We start from the raw sequence: 18,684 nt of genomic DNA, 5'->3' as shown, positions 1-18,684 counted from the left end.
ATTCTGTTACTAGCATATGGTTCAACCAGAGAGGGATGTTGTCAAGACTTTGCATCACGACAAACAGCATGGCAGATGTTCTTTTGCTGCATTAATATCATTTAAATGCTGCAAACAACAATCTCAACAACGTGGAAATATTGCATGTAACTTACTTGTAGACAAGGCAACTAATCACTCTTGTGAGTGAAAATATATGAGTAGGATGAACTAGCCATTTTCTTTTATGCTGTGTATTTGTTTTTGCATACCAGGGGTTGATGAACAGGTGTTATCCTTTGAATATTTATTTATTTGCACTGTTTTGATTAAAAAAAAAAAAAAAAGTGGAAAAAAAAAGTATTTCCATGTTTGAGGGTGCATGCAGCTTGTCTGCTTTAGTGCTACAGAAATTTTCATTAAACATTTTTAAATAAAAAATTCTGATTTTTTATTATTAGCCCCCTATACTCTACTTACACAAATTAACAATACTTAGATGAACATCTCACTAGCTGTGCTGTTGAAAACTACTAATATCATAAGTTACTTGGAGGCTTCAGTGTCTGTGATGCAGAAAGTAAAAGCAGTAATGGACTTGAGAAAAACTGGGCTATGAAGCAGCCCATTGATTTAATCACATTTGAAATGTTTATTGAATGTGATGGAAAGCAATCAGATTCATTTGTTGGAAGGAGCAGTTGTTCCCAAGACAATTTTGTGTATATCCCAAAGTGGGATAGAAAATGGCAAATAGAACATTTTCTTGCTTTTTGTTTCAGAGCTAACAGAAAAAATTGCAAGTGTTTTTTTTATTGCCCATGCCAGATTTTATGACAGGAACGTAAATTTAAAATTTTCCTTTTATAGTGCACTTAACAGAAAAATACTGCTGCTTTGAAAGCTGCAGCTGTGTATTATGATAGTAGACTGTTTAAGCACTTGCCATAGTTCATTCAGGAAGACTGTGTGCGCGCACCGTAATTCTTCTTTTACTACACCCCTAAGATATATAGGCACACATACACACATACATACATGCATAACACATTTTATTACCTTTCAAACCCAGATTTTCATATTTCATATGAAATTTTATTTCATATTCATATAGTGGTAGTTTAATAAATTTTATTTTCTAACTGAAAAATCATGTCATCTACAAGTGTTCAATCTTCAATTTTGCAATCTTGTGTCCATTTATGAACATTTCCATATATGAGTTTCCATATATGAGACCAGGGCTGACATAGCCTTGTTGTAATAGGCATTCAGTAGTAGCTTTAAGGCAACAGATTGTTAGAAAATATTGTTAGGAAAAGATGTTATTCCAACCTCCTTGGATGAAATATGGCCGTAATTCGCCAAAATGCAACAAGCTGCGACTTTGTCAGTGAGATGACACATCAAATAATTCTGGAATTTGGCACTTGTCCTGCTCTTTTGCCCAGTGCTATTTGTTACTAAGATGCTTCAAATTTGCAGAATGGTATACAACTCTGTTTCCTCCCTCAGTGTCACAGAGGTCACTACAATTTTAAAGTTCACTGAAACAGCTTTAAATCATACTGTGACTTCCCTGCTAGGAGCAAGGGTGGAAAGTGAATATTCTTAAGATGTCTTCCACTGCTGTTTCTTTCACTCCTGGTAGCTTTTCTTCTCACCTTCTCTGAAGGTTGTAGAAACAGCTGGAATAAAAATGGATGGGACACAACTAGAGCAGGAGGCAACATGTGGCATGCTAAAACACTGTCAGCTAAATTTATTCTAATAGTTAGAGATTTATTCATCCTGTCTGCACAGGGAGAATTTTGTAGTGCTTTTCTGACTAAAAGTGACCTCACCATACTGCAATTTTTGAAACGTGTATATTTAAGTGTAGTTTTGTATTTTAGTCATTTTACTTCAGACATTATGTTAACACTTCTGAAATACCATGTTTTAGCTTGAATGTACTGAGTTAAAGTGAACAATGCTCTTTGGCAATATTACACTATCATTACTTTCTTAGTAGAACAAATATAAATCATTACCAATATTACTGATCGTTCATAGAATCATAGAACAGCTTGGCTTGGAAGAGACCTACTTCACCTAGTTCCAAACCCCTGCCATGGGAAGGGATGCCACCCACTAGACCAGGTTGCTCAAAGCCCCAGCCAACCTGGTCTTGAACACCTCCAGGGATGGGGCATCCACAGCTTCTCTGGACAACCTGTTCCAGTGCCTCACCACCCTCTGAGTGACTAATTTCCTCCTGACATTTTATCTAAATCTCCCTCTTTTAGTTTAAAACAATTCCCTCTGTCCTTTCATTATCTGATCAAATAAAAAGTTGTTCTCCATCTTTGTCATGAGACCCTTTTAAGTACTGAAAATCTTCAATGAGGTCACCCTGAACCCTTCTCTTCTTCAGGCTGAACATCCCCAGCTCTCTCAGCCTTTCTTCATAGGAGAGGTGCTCCAGCACTCTGACCAACTTTGTGGCCCTCCTCTGGACCCATTCTAACAGGTCCACATCCTTCTTGTGCTGGGGACCCCAGACCTGGATGCAGCACTCCAGGTGGGGCCTCACAAGGGCAGAGTAGAGGGGGACAGTCATCTCCCTGGTCCTGCTGGTCACATCTTTGGGATAACAGCAATGAGAAACAGTTAAAAGTAAAGCCTGCAACAGGTTATCAGTTGCCTTAACATTGAACATGGCAAGATAAGATGAAAGACACTGCCTGGATTGAACTTTAATGAATTCTGTTTGCCTTCTTGAAGTATCTTATTAGTTTAGCATCACCATATCCTGTGGTATTGCTGCTGGATCACAAGGATCTGCTGGATTACTTGCCTTTTTCACAAGGAGGTTGGCAAAATGATTTATTTAGATATTAGTTGCAATTTGTTGGTAGTCATTTGAGTGCAGAAAGAGTTCTAGCCATAAATGGGTATTTGCTGTAAGAACATCTTCATGTAGTAGTGTGGCTTGAAATACTTTTCTAAAGGCAGGTGATTTCTTCAAAACATAGAAGGGTGTTGCTTTCAATGAGAAAATGCTTACCATTCGGGTTCATGGAAATCTCCCTATACAGAGATGTTCTCATATTTTTGTCCTGCTGCTTCTATATGTTGATTTTTGTACTTAAGGTGTCAGGATCATTCATAAAGCTGACACCCCCAGCAATGAGAAATCAGGATTGAACTTACAGTCAGCTATGGGTTGACTTCGGGTCCACCACATCACCATATTTTCGTATAGATGATAATGTTTTAAAGAGTGATGAACTGCACATTTTATGTCCTCCTTAGGAAGTATATTTTTAAGACTTCAATTTTTTGGGTCTCATTAAGATCAGTGATAATGGTTTTCTGCTGACTTTGGTTGTATCTCTGATCTGTAATTTTACAAGTATACAGCAAACAGAAGATATAATACAGCTTTTTTTGCTGCATAACATTGTCTTCAGTTATGAAACAGCTCGACAGATTATTTTTTATATCTGTTCAGCTCTGATGGCACTTAACATATTGAAATTTATCTATTTCAGATTTAGTTTTCACATTTCTCATGTCTCTTTAGCACTGAAGAGCTTTGTGTGCTCTACTGTGCCACTGAAAACATTAATATCTCCTTCAAAAATAGTAATGTTGTGCTTTAGAGAAGCTAACTCCACTAGGGTTAGTAGATGTCTTACCATGAACTACACTGGGATCAAGATTTCATTGGCTTAATTGCTTACCATATAATGCAGAAGTAATTGTTGTGTCCCAGGGAGATATCACACTTCCAAAGTCACTGAAGTGTATTATTCATTTTTAAATAGCACTTGTCTTTTTTCGATAACTTTTACTTTGATATCTTTTCTTTAAACGTTAGAAAAGCAGTACTTCTTATTCCAATGACATTTTGATAATAGTATAATTTTCTGACAGAAATGCCATATTTTTGCAAATCTTAAAATATGAACTCTTTTTTAAATTTTCCTTTCTGTGCCTAGAGGCTGTCTATGTGGCTTTCTATTTATGGGCCATGTTGACTATGGAATACAATCATGTGCATTTTAAAACCATGCATTATAATTGTTTGCCTAATCTTCCAGTTTACTGTTGCTATGATTTCTCTATCACACTCAAGAAAACAAGTTACTAAATACGAGACTTTAAGGCTGGTGTGTTTGAAAAATTCTGGATCAGCTGCACACTGCACTTCAGACACCAGCCTAAAAGCCAAATCAGAAATTCAGTTGATTAAAGAGCAATCATTGGATTACATAGAAAATACAGCCCCTCTTCAGTGCCTCTTAACGTATTCATTATTCAATCCCAGATGCACCATGTTTTGACGTATTGGCAGCTGCAAAATAAAAGAGGGAAAAGTCTTTTTCTGTTGTTTGTTTCTATCAGTGTGATCAGCTTTGATTACCTTGGAAGATAGGCTTTTACTGGCTTCTATTCCAAGAAGTTTGCAGTCTAAGATTAGACTTTGGCACCCTTGCTCTTACTAAAGAGCATTATTCAGAAGTGGCTGCTCTGTCAGGCCAGGTAGATCAGAATTAGTTATTGATTAGTATGGTGATGTTTAATAGAGCCATGACAATGATTTAAATACCTTTCCATGAGTCAGTGATGCAAATATTTTCTGCTGGTTTAATCTGTTCACCCCTCTTTTAAATGAGTAACATGGGAAACACTTTGGTTAAAAAAAAATACTTTGAGATGGAAACTGAATGAATGAAACATTTTGGCACACAAGGGAACAGGAGGGATTTTGTGCAGAAAGCAGAGCATTCAAGAAAGCCCCGTATCCCCAACACAATCCTTAGAAGCAAACCTGAGAGGTCAGCAGGTTTTCACTAGACTGCCAAGAGATGAGCAATGTTTAGTTTGCCTGTTTGCCGCCTTAAAATGTTGTCTACTGCCAGCCCCAAATCCCCTTCTCCCATTTCCAGTACAGCTTTCAGCCTGCAGGATAAGCAGATGATGAGGTATACAGTTGTGGTGTGGAAGGGATTCAAACAATGTGAATGAGATTTTGATCTTCTGGGACTTGTGTGATACAAAGAGTGAAGAGGAGGAAAGACAAACTGTTCTTCATTTGTAGAAAATGCTTTCATCTTTTCTGTGCTGTGTGGCTATGGCTGAGGAGAGAGAAGGGAAGTTATCTTCCTGCTTATATCAAATTGCCAGTCCTTTAATTTTGACCAGATGCACCATATAATTATGGCAGCTGAAGAATAGTTATAAAAGGATAGTTATAAAATGAATTAATCTTTGGCAAACTGAACTTCATTTTAAGTAATATCAGCATCACAGAAGATACAGGAAAGCAAATTTTTTGACGGGGTCAGTGCCTTTTTTAAATGATTGCATTTCTTGGCAGAATAGAAGGGAGCTTTTGTGCAAAGAGGCAAAGTATCCTAATTTCCAAGCATATCTCTGGAACAGATACCTTTTGCTGCTCTTCCCACAGAGCAAGCAGGGCTGGATACTGACAGGCACTCTGAACCTTGCCCCCATCTGCTGAACTCTCCCATTTTCCTGAGGTTCCTATTGGCATTGTAGGTAGCATTCCTGACACTGTCACTGCACTCCGCACTCTAATTATAACAAAGTACAGGAGGTTCAAACACACTTGTTTCCCAAGGCTGCTAATGAGCCCAAGCTCTCCTTACCCTTAATGAACCAAGACTTGTTTGGGGGGATTCTTGTCCATCCCTGTTTTTTCATGGTCAGGGAAGGAGGCAAGGGTTCACACAACTGAACAATGACTTTACAGTGTAAAGGCTATGCAGCTGTGCCATCTGAAGCTGTCTTCAGTTATGAGCAACAAAGCTTAAATAGATTATACTGTGAGGAGGTACAGCTCCGTGAGTGTGAAGCATAGCTCTTGCTTCTGCTTCACTGACCTGTCTGCTCGCAGCAGCGATGGGCCCCTGATGGGAGCTTCAGCAGGGAGAGCTGCATAGGGCGATGCTTTCAAATTCACTCTCTGTAATGCTGAATGCAGAAAAGGAAGCAAAATGAAATTTCAGTTGATCTCTGAGAGGGGTGTGCAGCTGCCTTGTCTAGAAAATCCCATGCCCTCCATCTAAAAGTCATGGATTCCTAATCCACTTCAGATGATTAATAAGGCCACTAGAGCAAGCACTTAGTTCCTGAGTTTTAGCAATAAAGAATACTGACACAAAAGCACATGTGCATACACACACAAAATACTGAGCAAATCACACATTTCATTGTCTTCCTCTTTAGAGGCTCTTCTTGTAGATTAGAATCATCAGAAATTTGGGCTAAACTACTGTTTAATAGTTTGTTTCATCCATATCTCTTTGGGCATTTCAGTTAGGACAATATAGAGTCCTTTGGAGATATTTACCAAAAACATGCTTGCAATATATTTTTGTGCATATTTTTATTCATATGATCTTGAAATACACAGGAGCAATATATTAATATATATCATAATATACAATATATACATAAAAGACGTCAAAATATTATGTGGTTTCCTTGACACATGATTCCCTGTACATATTAAAGTATATATTTGCACAAGTAAACAATGAGGTATACTCTAAATGCTGTACTATTGCTGTAATAGCAAATGAAAATATAAGTCACAGAAAATAATTCTGGGAAACTGTATTAACAATGCTAGATTTAAAGTTATTAGCTAGTATACTCTGGACTGATCTTGCACAATGCTATACAAAAGTGAAGGTTTTTAAGGAAGTTTTACTATTAGATTAGCAAAGACAAAAGCAGCATCTGCAGAAGAAATCTGGTTTCACTGTAATAGGTTCTTTGAAGGTCATCATTTTGTTTTTTTTTTTAGCAATGCACAGAAACGTCTTCCATTCTCCTCAATCACATGAGAGAGAAAGAGAAAGCAAAAACAATTAAGAACAAGCTTTTGGTTTGCATTCTTAAGTGAACAGAGAGAGACAAGGAAAGGGAAAAGGAGGGAAAAAAAAAAAAAAAAAAAGTCTAGTTTTAAATACCTTGATGTGTGCATGTGCAGTTTCAAAACTTTAGATCGCTCTCCCGCTTGGTGTTGTGGATTGATAGCACTGGGAGCCGCAGCAAAAGCTGACAACCCCCCACAGTTGACCCCTCATGTTCTCTCTCGCCTAATCGAATTTTACGTGTGTTTCCAGATAGCTGATCAGCTTCCCTGGATTTCGCTGACACCACAGGAAAGCTTTGCCTGAAGATGGAAACACTGGAGTCGGAACTGACCTGCCCTATCTGTCTGGAGCTGTTTGAAGACCCGCTGCTGCTGCCCTGCGCTCACAGCCTCTGCTTCAACTGCGCGCACCGCATCCTCGTCTCCCACTGCGCCACCAACGAGCCGGTGGAGTCTATCACCGCCTTCCAGTGCCCCACCTGCCGCTATGTCATCACCCTCAGCCAGCGTGGCTTAGAGGGGCTCAAGCGCAACGTCACCCTGCAGAACATCATCGACCGGTTTCAGAAAGCCTCGGTGAGCGGGCCCAACTCCCCCAGCGAGACCCGCCGGGAGCGGGCTTTTGACAGCAACAGCATGTCGTCCTGCGAGAAGGTCCTCTGCCAGTTCTGCGACCAGGACCCTGCCCAGGAGGCGGTGAAGACCTGTGTTACCTGTGAGGTCTCCTACTGCGAAGACTGCCTGAAAGCCACTCACCCCAACAAGAAGCCCTTCACTGGCCACCGGCTGATCGAGCCCATCCCAGACTCTCACATCAGGGGATTAATGTGCTTGGAGCACGAGGACGAGAAGGTTAACATGTACTGCGTGACTGATGACCAGCTGATCTGTGCCTTGTGCAAGCTAGTTGGACGGCACCGTGACCATCAGGTGGCAGCTTTAAGCGAGCGCTATGACAAGTTAAAGGTTAGTGATACCTACCAGCCTCTGCACCCCACAGCGCGTGGTTGGGAAGGAAAGCGTCCTTCAGATGGGTGTTGTATTTCCTCCTTTGGGCAGGGGCTGGTAAAGGCAGGTGTGCGGTCTGTCACCAGATGAGATACATATACAGATCTATATGTGCTCATCAACATTGAAAAAGTGTCAGATTTTCCCTTAAAGACAGATTTCTCAGTTGTGCTTTTTCTATATTTTTCTATAGCTATCATAAGGAATATGCAGTGTGCACTACTGCTGGGGTGAATTTGTTTATCTGCCTACATCTTCACTCATGTCATCTAGCAGGGTTTTCGTGTTGACTGCATATACACAGGCACTGACGGAAATGTCAGGCTTTCTTCACGTACACTCTGCTGTTGATTATTTTTCATTGAGTTGTTTTCATTGTGGAAAGCTCTTTGCATCATTGCTAGCAGAAGATGTATTTACATGCACTGGCTTCAGGGGCTGCAGCTGCCCAACCAGCCCAGGGGGTTCGAATGCCAGCCTTGCTCTTCCTGTGCTGCCTTGCAGGAAAGAAAACCAAAATTCTTCCCTAGTTCCTTGTAGCAATTCCCATGGTTATGCGAGCCCTCCGTCCCCACTGGCATGGCATCTCACCCACCCAGCACCCAGGCGACTGGCAGTCCCTAACTCGTGTGGGACATCCTCACCAGGGGCAACGGGAGGCTCAGCTGCCTCCTCAGACTTCTGCTGAGGCCAAGTCAAGTAGCCCCTGACCCATCACACCAGTTCAGGTGCTATGGCAGAGCACAGGAATGAATTTAAAACCCCAAGGTGCCATTCCTCATTCCCCCAGGCTGGTCTGTGTGTGCTTGCCTGCCTGTGTTTTGAGGGGATTTCTTAGCTATGAACTGCAACTGAGAAGTCACAAGTGTGGAGGGCAAAGATTAACTGCCAGCTTTCTCACACAGAATTTCAGAGATGTGAAAAGAAGCTGTATTAATAGGTTTAACTAACAGGAAGGGTTTTCTTAAATACCTTCCAATAAAAACATGAGGCTGCACACATCTACAACAACTTTATGTGAGTGCAGGTAAGTTTTGCCTACACATACCACGTTTTTTTTATGCCTCTATGCATGTGCAAGCATGCAGATCATATTCTACAATTACATTAATATAATGAAAAATACTTCTTTACCTGGACCTATTAGCTTCTTTTCATCTCTTAAAGACTTTTTTTATTCAATAAGGGGTTGTTATTTCTGCTTTTTATTTCCTTTAAGCAGGTTTATTTTTCCTTTAACAATTAAGAGTTTAGCCATTAGTACAATGGAACATGGACTATAAATGTGAATACAAGGGGTGTGGACCTACAATTCTTTTCAATAATCCAGCAGGTTTACATGCTTACCAGGTGCTTCTATTTAGTAAGCTAGTAGTGACTGAATGGCTGTATTTTTTATCAACTTTATATGAGTAGAAATGTGATACTTAACATGAAGTACCTTCAAAATTAAATACTCCATAAGAATATTTTTGAGGATGTCAATAAACGTTAAAGAAAAATTTCGTAATGCTGATGTACTTAGATATGACTAGTCTTGAATGAAAAGTTTAAAAGGCATGTATCTTCTTTTGAGATTTTTGGCTTAACATTGCAGGTGGTTAAGAAAAAAAATAGGGTGTTTTTGCATGATCTATGCTTTTGCTGTGCAAAGATTCCTAAGCAAACTCTGGATGGGTATCTCACACAGACAAGCAACATTCACATTAAATATTATTCAGGTTAGCTAATTTGGCAGAAGCCTAATAGAGTACTTTCTGCCAGCCTCATTCAAGAATAATTTGAGTACTAATTCAATGGTTAGGATAGGCCTGGATCAAATAACCCTTTCCTTACAATGGCAATTCCTATAATTCTTTATAATGTCCACAGAATTTTTTGAGACTTGGACTTTCTTTGTACCCAGTCTATCTAGAATCAATTTATAACGAAAATTTTTAGCCTACATGAAATCCAGTTACTAACCTTTTTGTTATGAGGCAGCCTATTTCACTTTGCTATTCCCAGCAATTACACCAGTTGTACCAATTTTGCCACTGGTTTCAACATATTTACACTGAGCCCAGGGATAGCTGCTAATGTAAGTATTTGGTGCAAACTTGCATGTAGTCTTTGTTAACCTACCAATAATGTGCAGATGCCATTGGAAAATACAATGTGCAAGTAGATCAAAATAAAGCAGATCAGAAAATTCCCCTCTGAAAAACAGGTTGTTGCTCATTATATTGTTGCTATGGGTTTTTATTATATTTGTTGCATGGGTCTGGTTGATAGATAGGTTACCAAAATTTAAAATGAAAATTCTAAAAGAATGAGCAAGTGGTAGTCAATAGTGTAGTGGATTCATTCAAAAATGGTTGGTGAATTGTATCTTTAAAAAAGAAACCCCAAACCGCTTCAAGTGACATTTTCTTTTCTTGCAATTTTCTTTTTTAAATCAACACATTGTTGATGCTAACAACAGCAACTAGTGTAGCTCTGGGTGTCAAGCTATGCTAATTACTCACATTCTCTTCCAGCAGTGTTACTAATTATTTAAACTATATCTCACCCTTCATTAAGCATAGGACAAAAGATGCCATTGCAATCTAGCTCCTTTTGTGGCAAAAATGAAACCCTTTAATTAGGAGTTCTGTACACTTGTCCAGCAGAGAAGTCTATGTTAAAGCATGTTTAACAGTCAGTGTAATCACAATTGTGGACATTTGAAAATGAGAAAGTGTTTTCCTTTGGCAGCTATGGCTCCAGCCCTGAGAGGTGCTTTTCTTAATGAACTTTTACTGTGGGTGGAAGGAGATGAGGACACATTCCAGAACCACTTCTTTCTTAGTTACCAAGACCTCACAGTATAACTATGTGTGTATAATTATTTTAGTGTTTATAGACTTTTTCTTTTTTTCTTTTTTTTTTTTTTTTTTTTAAAAATCATAAACACAGATGCCTTAAAAATAGAAGCCTCATAAACCGTGACAAAAAGAGAGAATAGGAAACATTCCAGTGGTTCACTGACTTTATGAGGTGGTGGTCATTATTGTGGTAAAAGTTAGAAATAAATTTTAGCTACATAAGCAATGAGAGCTTTAAAGATAGAAGATGCAAATGCTGATGTTTACTCCGCTATACTATCACAAAGAAAATATTTTTGTCTAATTATTTTTGATGTTGATTCTTTGTTGTTGTTTTTTTTTTTTTTTTTTTTTTTCTTGTTGCGATGGCAAGGAAAACACAATTTAAAAGTACACTTGTTATTTTTAGAGAAAATTAATGAAAATTACTGTTGTCCTATTATACTCCTTGTCCTATTATGTATTTATACTCAGGAAAATCATAAGAGAAATTAAAATATAAAATTGTTTTGGAAGAAGGAAGAATATTTGGGGGAGACGGTGGTGGGTGAGGATGGAGAGATATCATCCATTTAATTTTAGCCAAAGAGCCTCGGAGAGATGTGACAAAAGAGGAAGATAGACAATAAACCATATTTTAAAGTGGTATAAAACCTTCTTAACTCCATTGAAACCAACTATTTCACTCCTCTTCATATTTACTGTGAATATGGTCATTCACATGTATAACCCTGCCCAAAATTAATTTTGAAATTATTTCCTTGCCACTTAATCTTTTATTAAATCAAACTGTTAGAGGTTACCAGTGGTTCTCTGTGGTTTTCTTTGAACCTTATTAGCACTGTTGCATATTGGACATGTTTATGAAGGCAGGGCAGTCCTCTGAATGTCAGTCCGGAATTCCAAGAACAAAAGGGAGCTTCTTGTTTGTATGCTTTTTATTTCATTTGAGTGGCAGAATCCATAGACATCTATTTTTTTCTGCACTTCTTTATTCAGGATGCAAGGATTTGGTTTTCAGTATGTGTCAATTCAATTACTCACAAATATTTTTTGGTGGGAAGCAGCCATAAGCTGTTTCCACATAAGAAGAATTGCATTCAATTCAATTGCATAAACCTACCTTGGTGGTATAAAGGTAATAGATTTTGTCAGGTCCACAACTTCTACAAATAGAGCACAAAAATATATGTCCTTCCCTGATACTCTGAGATAAAAACTTCTCATATTTAAATGTCTGCGCAGAGATACTGGCAAAATATGTGGGAAGATTTCCCACTATTACTTCTTTGTGATACTTTGTATTTGCAGCTTGATCATTAATTGATATATTATGATACTGTGAGAACCTAACAATTCTAAGCCTGTCCTCAAACAAACAGTTTGGTTGGCAATACAGGAATACAGGTTTCTGTACTTATATATAAATACATTATGCAAATATATGTAAATATATGCCTATATACATTTTATCAATTTTATATTAATATTTATAGGGTTTGCATTAATACAATAACATGGCAATACTACATATGTTTGTATGTATGTATGTGTAGATGTGTTTGGATAGCACAGAAATACACATAATTTCTAGCAATTAATATCCAGAATTGTGTAATTGTATAAATATACGTATGCCGATATTTTAAGTAAATATAAATTTTCACTTATAGGTAGGTCAAATAAAAATATATTTGATCATGTGTGCATTAACTACACTTTAGTTGTTTTTCTTGGTATTTATTTTTAATACTTCATGAATATAACTTTTTAGTAGCATTTTTTTCTCATATGAATCTATAGTTTGCCTGCATGCCCTTAAATACTAACTTCCTATTTATTGGAAGCAATTTATAGTAAAAAATAAAAAATAAAATAAAATCAACTGATATGAAATATGATAGTATTTCAGTGTTACAGTGATATGCATTATTAAACGTTTAGATAAGTGGCACTTTTCCATACATAATACTTAATAATTTCAAAATGTAGAAAAATACTTTCTACAGTGACAGCTAGGCAACTTTAGTATATATATAAACCACTATAACTAGCCTGAAAAAACGTGAACTCCTGAACTTTCATTGTTATTAAATTAGCTACAGCTTTGTATTATTATTAGATTAGGTACTGCTTGACACATATTTCATTGTATTTGTTATGAAATGAAAAAGAGGAGTAGTCATATATATATACTAGTAAGGAATATTATCTGATATTACTTAACACAGAAACATGCAAAAGTATAGTTAATTCTCTGTGCTTTAATATTTGCAAATATCCAAAATAATAACTTTTTACATGGAAGATGATATATGTAGGAACAAACTATTTTATTACAAAGGCTTTCTAGTGACACTTATTATTATTGATATGTAAATTTTAAGGCAGACTTTAGAACATACTTTTTAGTCTAGTATTATCTCAGGTTTTTGTTTGCACCATCTGACATATCTTTGGTGGAATTTAAAAGAATAAGTAAATGTTAATAGAGTTGTAACAACATTAGCGGTGGACTCTGTTTTCCTTTGTCGTTTTGGTAAGTTTTAGAATGTTTTAGCCTAGTTTGGAGATCCAGGTATTTATGACCATGGATTATGATATATTACTTAACAATAGCTGTAAATAAAGTTCAATTAGATTGTTTTTATTTACTGAATATATTTTAAATAATATAAGCTACAGTTTTTAAAAGCTTTCACAAATTTACCAGTTGTCTTTCATAAATATTTATATATAACGTATTTCCTTCAATTTTTATTGGGAATGATAGTGTTGAAGGCATAATATCTACAGGAAGAAGAAGACAAATGTAATTGTAACTAGTACTGCATTATTTTCTTTGTTTTCATGATTCCGATTTCCAGGGAAGGTAGACTAGATGTTAAATATATTTTCATAATTTTCCATGGATGTGATCCAAAATGCTAATGGACTTCAAGTCCCTGTTCTAGCTCTTAATTTGCTTATTGTAGTGACCTCCTGACTGTCCCTTTGTTGCTTATACGTTTTTAGAGATAATCGAGAGGTGGTGTTGGAATGTAATGAATGACAAATGCCTCTTCAGAATGAGAATCTGTGTTTAAACAGCAAACAATAAAGCAATAAAAATGGAAATGAAGGAAATAAATGAGGTTAAGGACAAATAACTAACTCTCTTAGAACATTCAGAGTTGGGGACAGGTTGACCCTTTGTGTAGGAAAGGTGGTGCTTGCCTAATGAAGTAACAAAGATAGGGTAGGTAATGGGAGAAGTTACAAACAAGGTGACCTTTCAAAGACAGAACTCTATGTACTATAACAGTACATTTTCTTAAAATTGTTAAATAGAATGAGAAAACTAGTTCTTTTATTGCTTTATTAGGGAGTTATAAAGCTCGCTGAGGGAGTGTGTTTAAGAGAACTTGCCCTAGAGAGTAGGCTAAATCTCACACTCTTTGGATGCATTGAGAGGTATGTGGAAGTGTACAAATATGTATATCAATACATGAAGTATGTATATTCTAAATTTATTTAAAGGCATAACTTTATTTTAATGCAGATATTAATAATAAGTGACACCAAATAAATTTTCAGACAAATGTGAAGGTTGTTGGTGGTATGCTTTATATAGGAAAAAACAACAACAACATGGATGTAAGTATCTCCCAAACTAGCACTACAGAACACTCAATATTCAGATTTCTCTCAAGGATTAATTTAACATGTTAAATTACTACATGAAGAGAAATCCAAATTACTTCAATTCTGCCCTGTAATGACATACAATCATAGGAGCATGATTAAAGCATTTCAGTTCTTCATTTTATGTTAAACAATTTTCATTACCTATTATATTATTTTTTTCTGTGTTCTCTGATCTTAAAACACAAATCCAGCAACGATCCCAGTACATTACTTTGCATTTCAGTCTTTACAAACATCTATCAAGATATTCTTTGGCCTTATATTTTTTCAGCAAAATGTGCCCTTCCTAGCAAAATGATAGTATTTGTGTGTGTCCTCAACACTGTGAGCCTACACATAGTTGTTCATAGCCAGTAAGGTATAGTGCCTACCTAATTCAAAAAGCCTGAATAGTCCAAGGACAGACAAGGTCTCCCAGGTCACAAACTGCAAAGCTGTGGTGGGTTCCTTTGGCCTCAGAGCCCGATGTGTATGGCAAGACTTTGTGTTCTCTCTCTCTCTCCTCTCCCCGAGACCAGCCCCCTTGTCTTCCCTTGACCCATAGGAAGCCTTTTCTTTTGCTGGGGTGGGAAGGAAGCTGTTGATACCAACAGCAAGCACCCACACTGGGGACATGAGGGGACTTCACAGCTTTCACCTCTCATTTAAAATGCACTCTCTTGAATCAGATAGAGCCTTCTCTGTTCTTCCAGTTGTCTAAAGTCTGTGAAAATGAAGAAGGAGCAAAGAAAATGGAAAAGTAAATGATTTTGTCATAGTGTGACAATACTGAGCTACCGAGCTATCCCTGGAACTTCTATATAAGCTTACTTAAGCAATTGTTACCTAAGTACAAACACTTAAATGGAACCACATTGTCTTCATTCCTGCCAGTAAAATGTATAGAACATGTTGGGTAGCTAATAAATAAGTAATATAACATTGGTGTTCCTGATGCTGTATGGTGCCAGCAGGATTGCTTTTTATGACAGTCTTCTCTTCTGAAATTTCTGCAGGCTGAAGTGGAAGTATAATTTGTTTTATGAATTTCCTCCTTTGTGTGGGGTGTTGGCCTTGTGCAATATCCCAGTTATGACTGTAAAAGGGGGCATGCTCATGTTGTTTTAATGCCTCAGATAAATTTCTCAAGAGACTGGATGTCTGCATTGCCTCTGTACCTTTCAGATCCCCTTCATTAGAGCTTACAGACCTGTTTTCAGCTGCCAAGATGGGAAATTTTGTCATAGCTGGGATTGCACTGCAATATTTAGAATTTTTTTTTCCACCTGCTAACACCTGTGTGTTTTTGCCTATGCCTTACTTACTCTGAAACAGCTCTTTGAGATTCTGAGACCTAAAAACTAAAAAGGAAAAAATGAAAAAAAGAAGTAAAAAAAAAGGACAAGAAATGTCCATAGTCAGGAGTATGGTTATGTAGAAATATTTCACTATCCATCTGGAGTATGACACTAATGCAATTCCAGTGTTTTGGGGTTATTTATGTGTTTTCAGGAATGCATGTTCATCAATTTGACGCTGAAAGGAAGGTATGGTGTGTGTTTTTTTTCATGCTTACACTATTTGCATTTTTGGATAAAGGAAAATTTCCAGGTAAAATGTTGTTTCAGTCTAGTCATTTTAAATTTTGTAATTTTAATGTCCTTACAGTGTCAGGATAACACAAAGTAGCAATATGATCTTTTAATTATATTTTGCAGTATGAGAGGGATCAAATTCAGTGTAGATGAGAGATGTAACTGGAGTGCCTACGGCTAGCTTTTTTCCTTTTGCAATTTCCCTATTTAATTAGTTTTGATATTGAGGATGATCTTCTAAATTACCACAGATGCCTTACCACCATAGCCTCTTTGTGACACACTGAACACTGGCTACAAAAAGAAAATGTTTAAAAGTTGAAATGGCAAGGATATTTTGGTGGAATAATAAAAAAGAGAGAGATAGAGAAGGAAAAAAAAAAAAAAAAAAAAAAAAAAAAAGGAAGGAAAGAAAGAAAAAAAGAGAGAAAGAGAGGAAAAAAAAAAAAAGAGAGAAAAGGAAATTTCTGTGGGCTTTTTTGACTTTGGAATAGATGGTATTCCACTGTACTAACATCTCTGCCAAACATATCTGTAAAGTACAGAAATAATTTTATCTATTTTTACCATGGCAAATCACAAAGATTCTGTTCAAAATTAAGTCCAGAATATAAAATCTTTCACAAATTCATGAAGAGATGTATTCCTTGCTTGAAGAAGTATAATAGTAAATTAGTAAATTAGAAAAGTCATATGGTATCAGTAATATTCAGGCTACCTCCTGGCATCATGTAATGGGTAAGATTAAATAAATAATAATAAATATTGACGAGTTCCACTAGTCAAAAGGGGCACTACTTTTTGATTTCTTTTAATGATTCTTGTGTGAAATATAGGTAACCTCACCTTTTCACTGTGCTGAAAGGTCTGCATTCTCATTTAGGAGAAGTTCCAGTGCAACTGCATGTCCTGCTTTCTGTGCCAGCCTATACTCCCATTACTTAATTGTGATGTTCAAACCAAAGATAGTACACTGTAATAAGTGTACAAAATAGTACTCTATTGATTGAAAATTTACACTGCCTAAATTTGAAAAAAGAACTGAAATGTGAGACATTCTAAGTTAATTAAATTCTAGGTTTGGTCTGTAGTGTTTTTTATGTCATAAGTGTTTCAGCCTTTATTTCTTAATGAAATTCTGATTTTGTTATCACATTCATTTTTCAAAGGGAGTTCTCAATAAAATTAAAATGAAAAAGTAGTACAAGAAGAAGAGATCTTTTATGTGACATATGCAAAAGTTCATAAAAATTACAATAAGTAGGAATAAAATGTATTGTCTCTTCTCAAAATGCTAAAAAGTACAAAGGGTCCTTTTCATCACCTTTCATATTAGGGCTATACTACACTGATAATTTCTTACTGTCAGCTACTGTCAGCTGTGGGTAAACCCATGTAGATGTATTAATTATATGGATTGACATTCTTCTGCTTTTAGGAATGGTGGTGTGCCCTGGTAGGATAACCATTGCTTCAGTGTACAGTGGACTGGAAGTTGTTGCTGGCTCCTGCATTACAGGAGTCTCCTCACTGAAACACATCTCTGGAGCCACACCAGCAATTTTAAAACCTGAGGCTGTATGCCCGCTTTCTCTTATTTACTGTGACACAGTCAAACTTTTCAATAAATTAAAGGCAGACAGCTGTTTACAATGGATGTGTCTCATGGTAGAAGCATTAAACAGACTTGGTGGGCTGTGGTTAATGGCAGTGTGTGCAAATTTGATCTCCAGATTAAGCCAGCAACGTATGGGGTGCTGGCTATAAGTCTCTTCAAACTGAATACAAGCAATATTTATTTTATTAATAAGTTGTTAAAAGATCAGAAAATATATTGATCAGTATATGGATGACAGTTCAACTAAACAGACATTTAAAATATATCCATGACCCAAGGAGTCTAAGCACATACACGCAAGAAATCCCTTCAGAGGTATAACAGAAGGAACATTTAATATGATACAAATAATATTTGACTGACATAATAAATATAAAATAATAATAATAATATTATTAAACAAGACAGAAAATGTTCAGTTCCTTTTCTAATACAACAAATCTGACTATATTCTTTAAACTATAAAAGAGAAAAAATGTTTTTGCAGATGTACATGAGATTGGCAGAGGTGAATGCTTGGGAGAGAAAGGCCCTGTGTTTTTCCTGTAGTCATGGCCCTTCTGGATGTTGTATGGTCTTTCCTATGGTTCCTGCTTCCTCAGCATGCCAGGCTGCTCAGGGAGGGGGCACTCCTAGATGTCCCTCCCATCACCGGGTCGTTTCCACCACATAGGGTGTGATTCAACTCGGTGGGATGGAGCTGCATTTGCCTTTCTGTGGTGAAGTGCTGCTGCTGGAAGACCAGCACTGAGGGTTAATCTGTGAATTGAAAACTCTGCCATGCGAGGGAGCCCCTGCACTGATGTGTTTTTTTATCCCAAGGAGCTATAGGTGTCCGCTAAAGGACCTGCTCAAGATGCCCAGTGAGGTTATGCAAACTTTGGGTGAACTCCTACGATGATGCAATCTTTTCTTTCATGTGCTTAAGTAAGGGCAGACGTTGTTCTTTCCCCTGCATTTGATATCACCTTTCAACTTAAAAAATATGCTTCAGCTTTGGGGGGAAGGGGTGTTATATCAGAAACACAATAATGTTTTCACCCTCTTTTGAGCATTTCTTATGATCACTCTTGAGGA

The 18,684-nt window shown here is 37.0% G+C and overlaps 1 protein-coding gene across 1 annotated transcript in view; it reads left to right on the top strand.

The window, feature by feature from the left end:
* The window catches only part of MID1 (midline 1), a 104,944-nt gene that overhangs the window by 5,176 nt on the left and 81,084 nt on the right, over positions 1 to 18,684 (top strand). Inside the window, exon 2 of the mRNA XM_084282146.1 lies at positions 7,125 to 7,840. Within this exon, the coding sequence (XP_084138272.1) occupies positions 7,181 to 7,840 (660 nt within the window). The 5' untranslated portion in view covers positions 7,125 to 7,180. The remainder of the gene's footprint in view (positions 1 to 7,124; positions 7,841 to 18,684) is intronic.

The sequence above is a fragment of the Netta rufina genome (genome assembly GCF_964035555.1).
Source record: "Netta rufina genome assembly, chromosome: 1".
In the NCBI taxonomy this organism is placed as follows: Eukaryota; Metazoa; Chordata; class Aves; order Anseriformes; family Anatidae; genus Netta; species Netta rufina.
The sequence above is the reverse complement of the archived record's forward strand: the minus strand, read 5'-3'. Positions and strand labels throughout refer to the sequence as shown.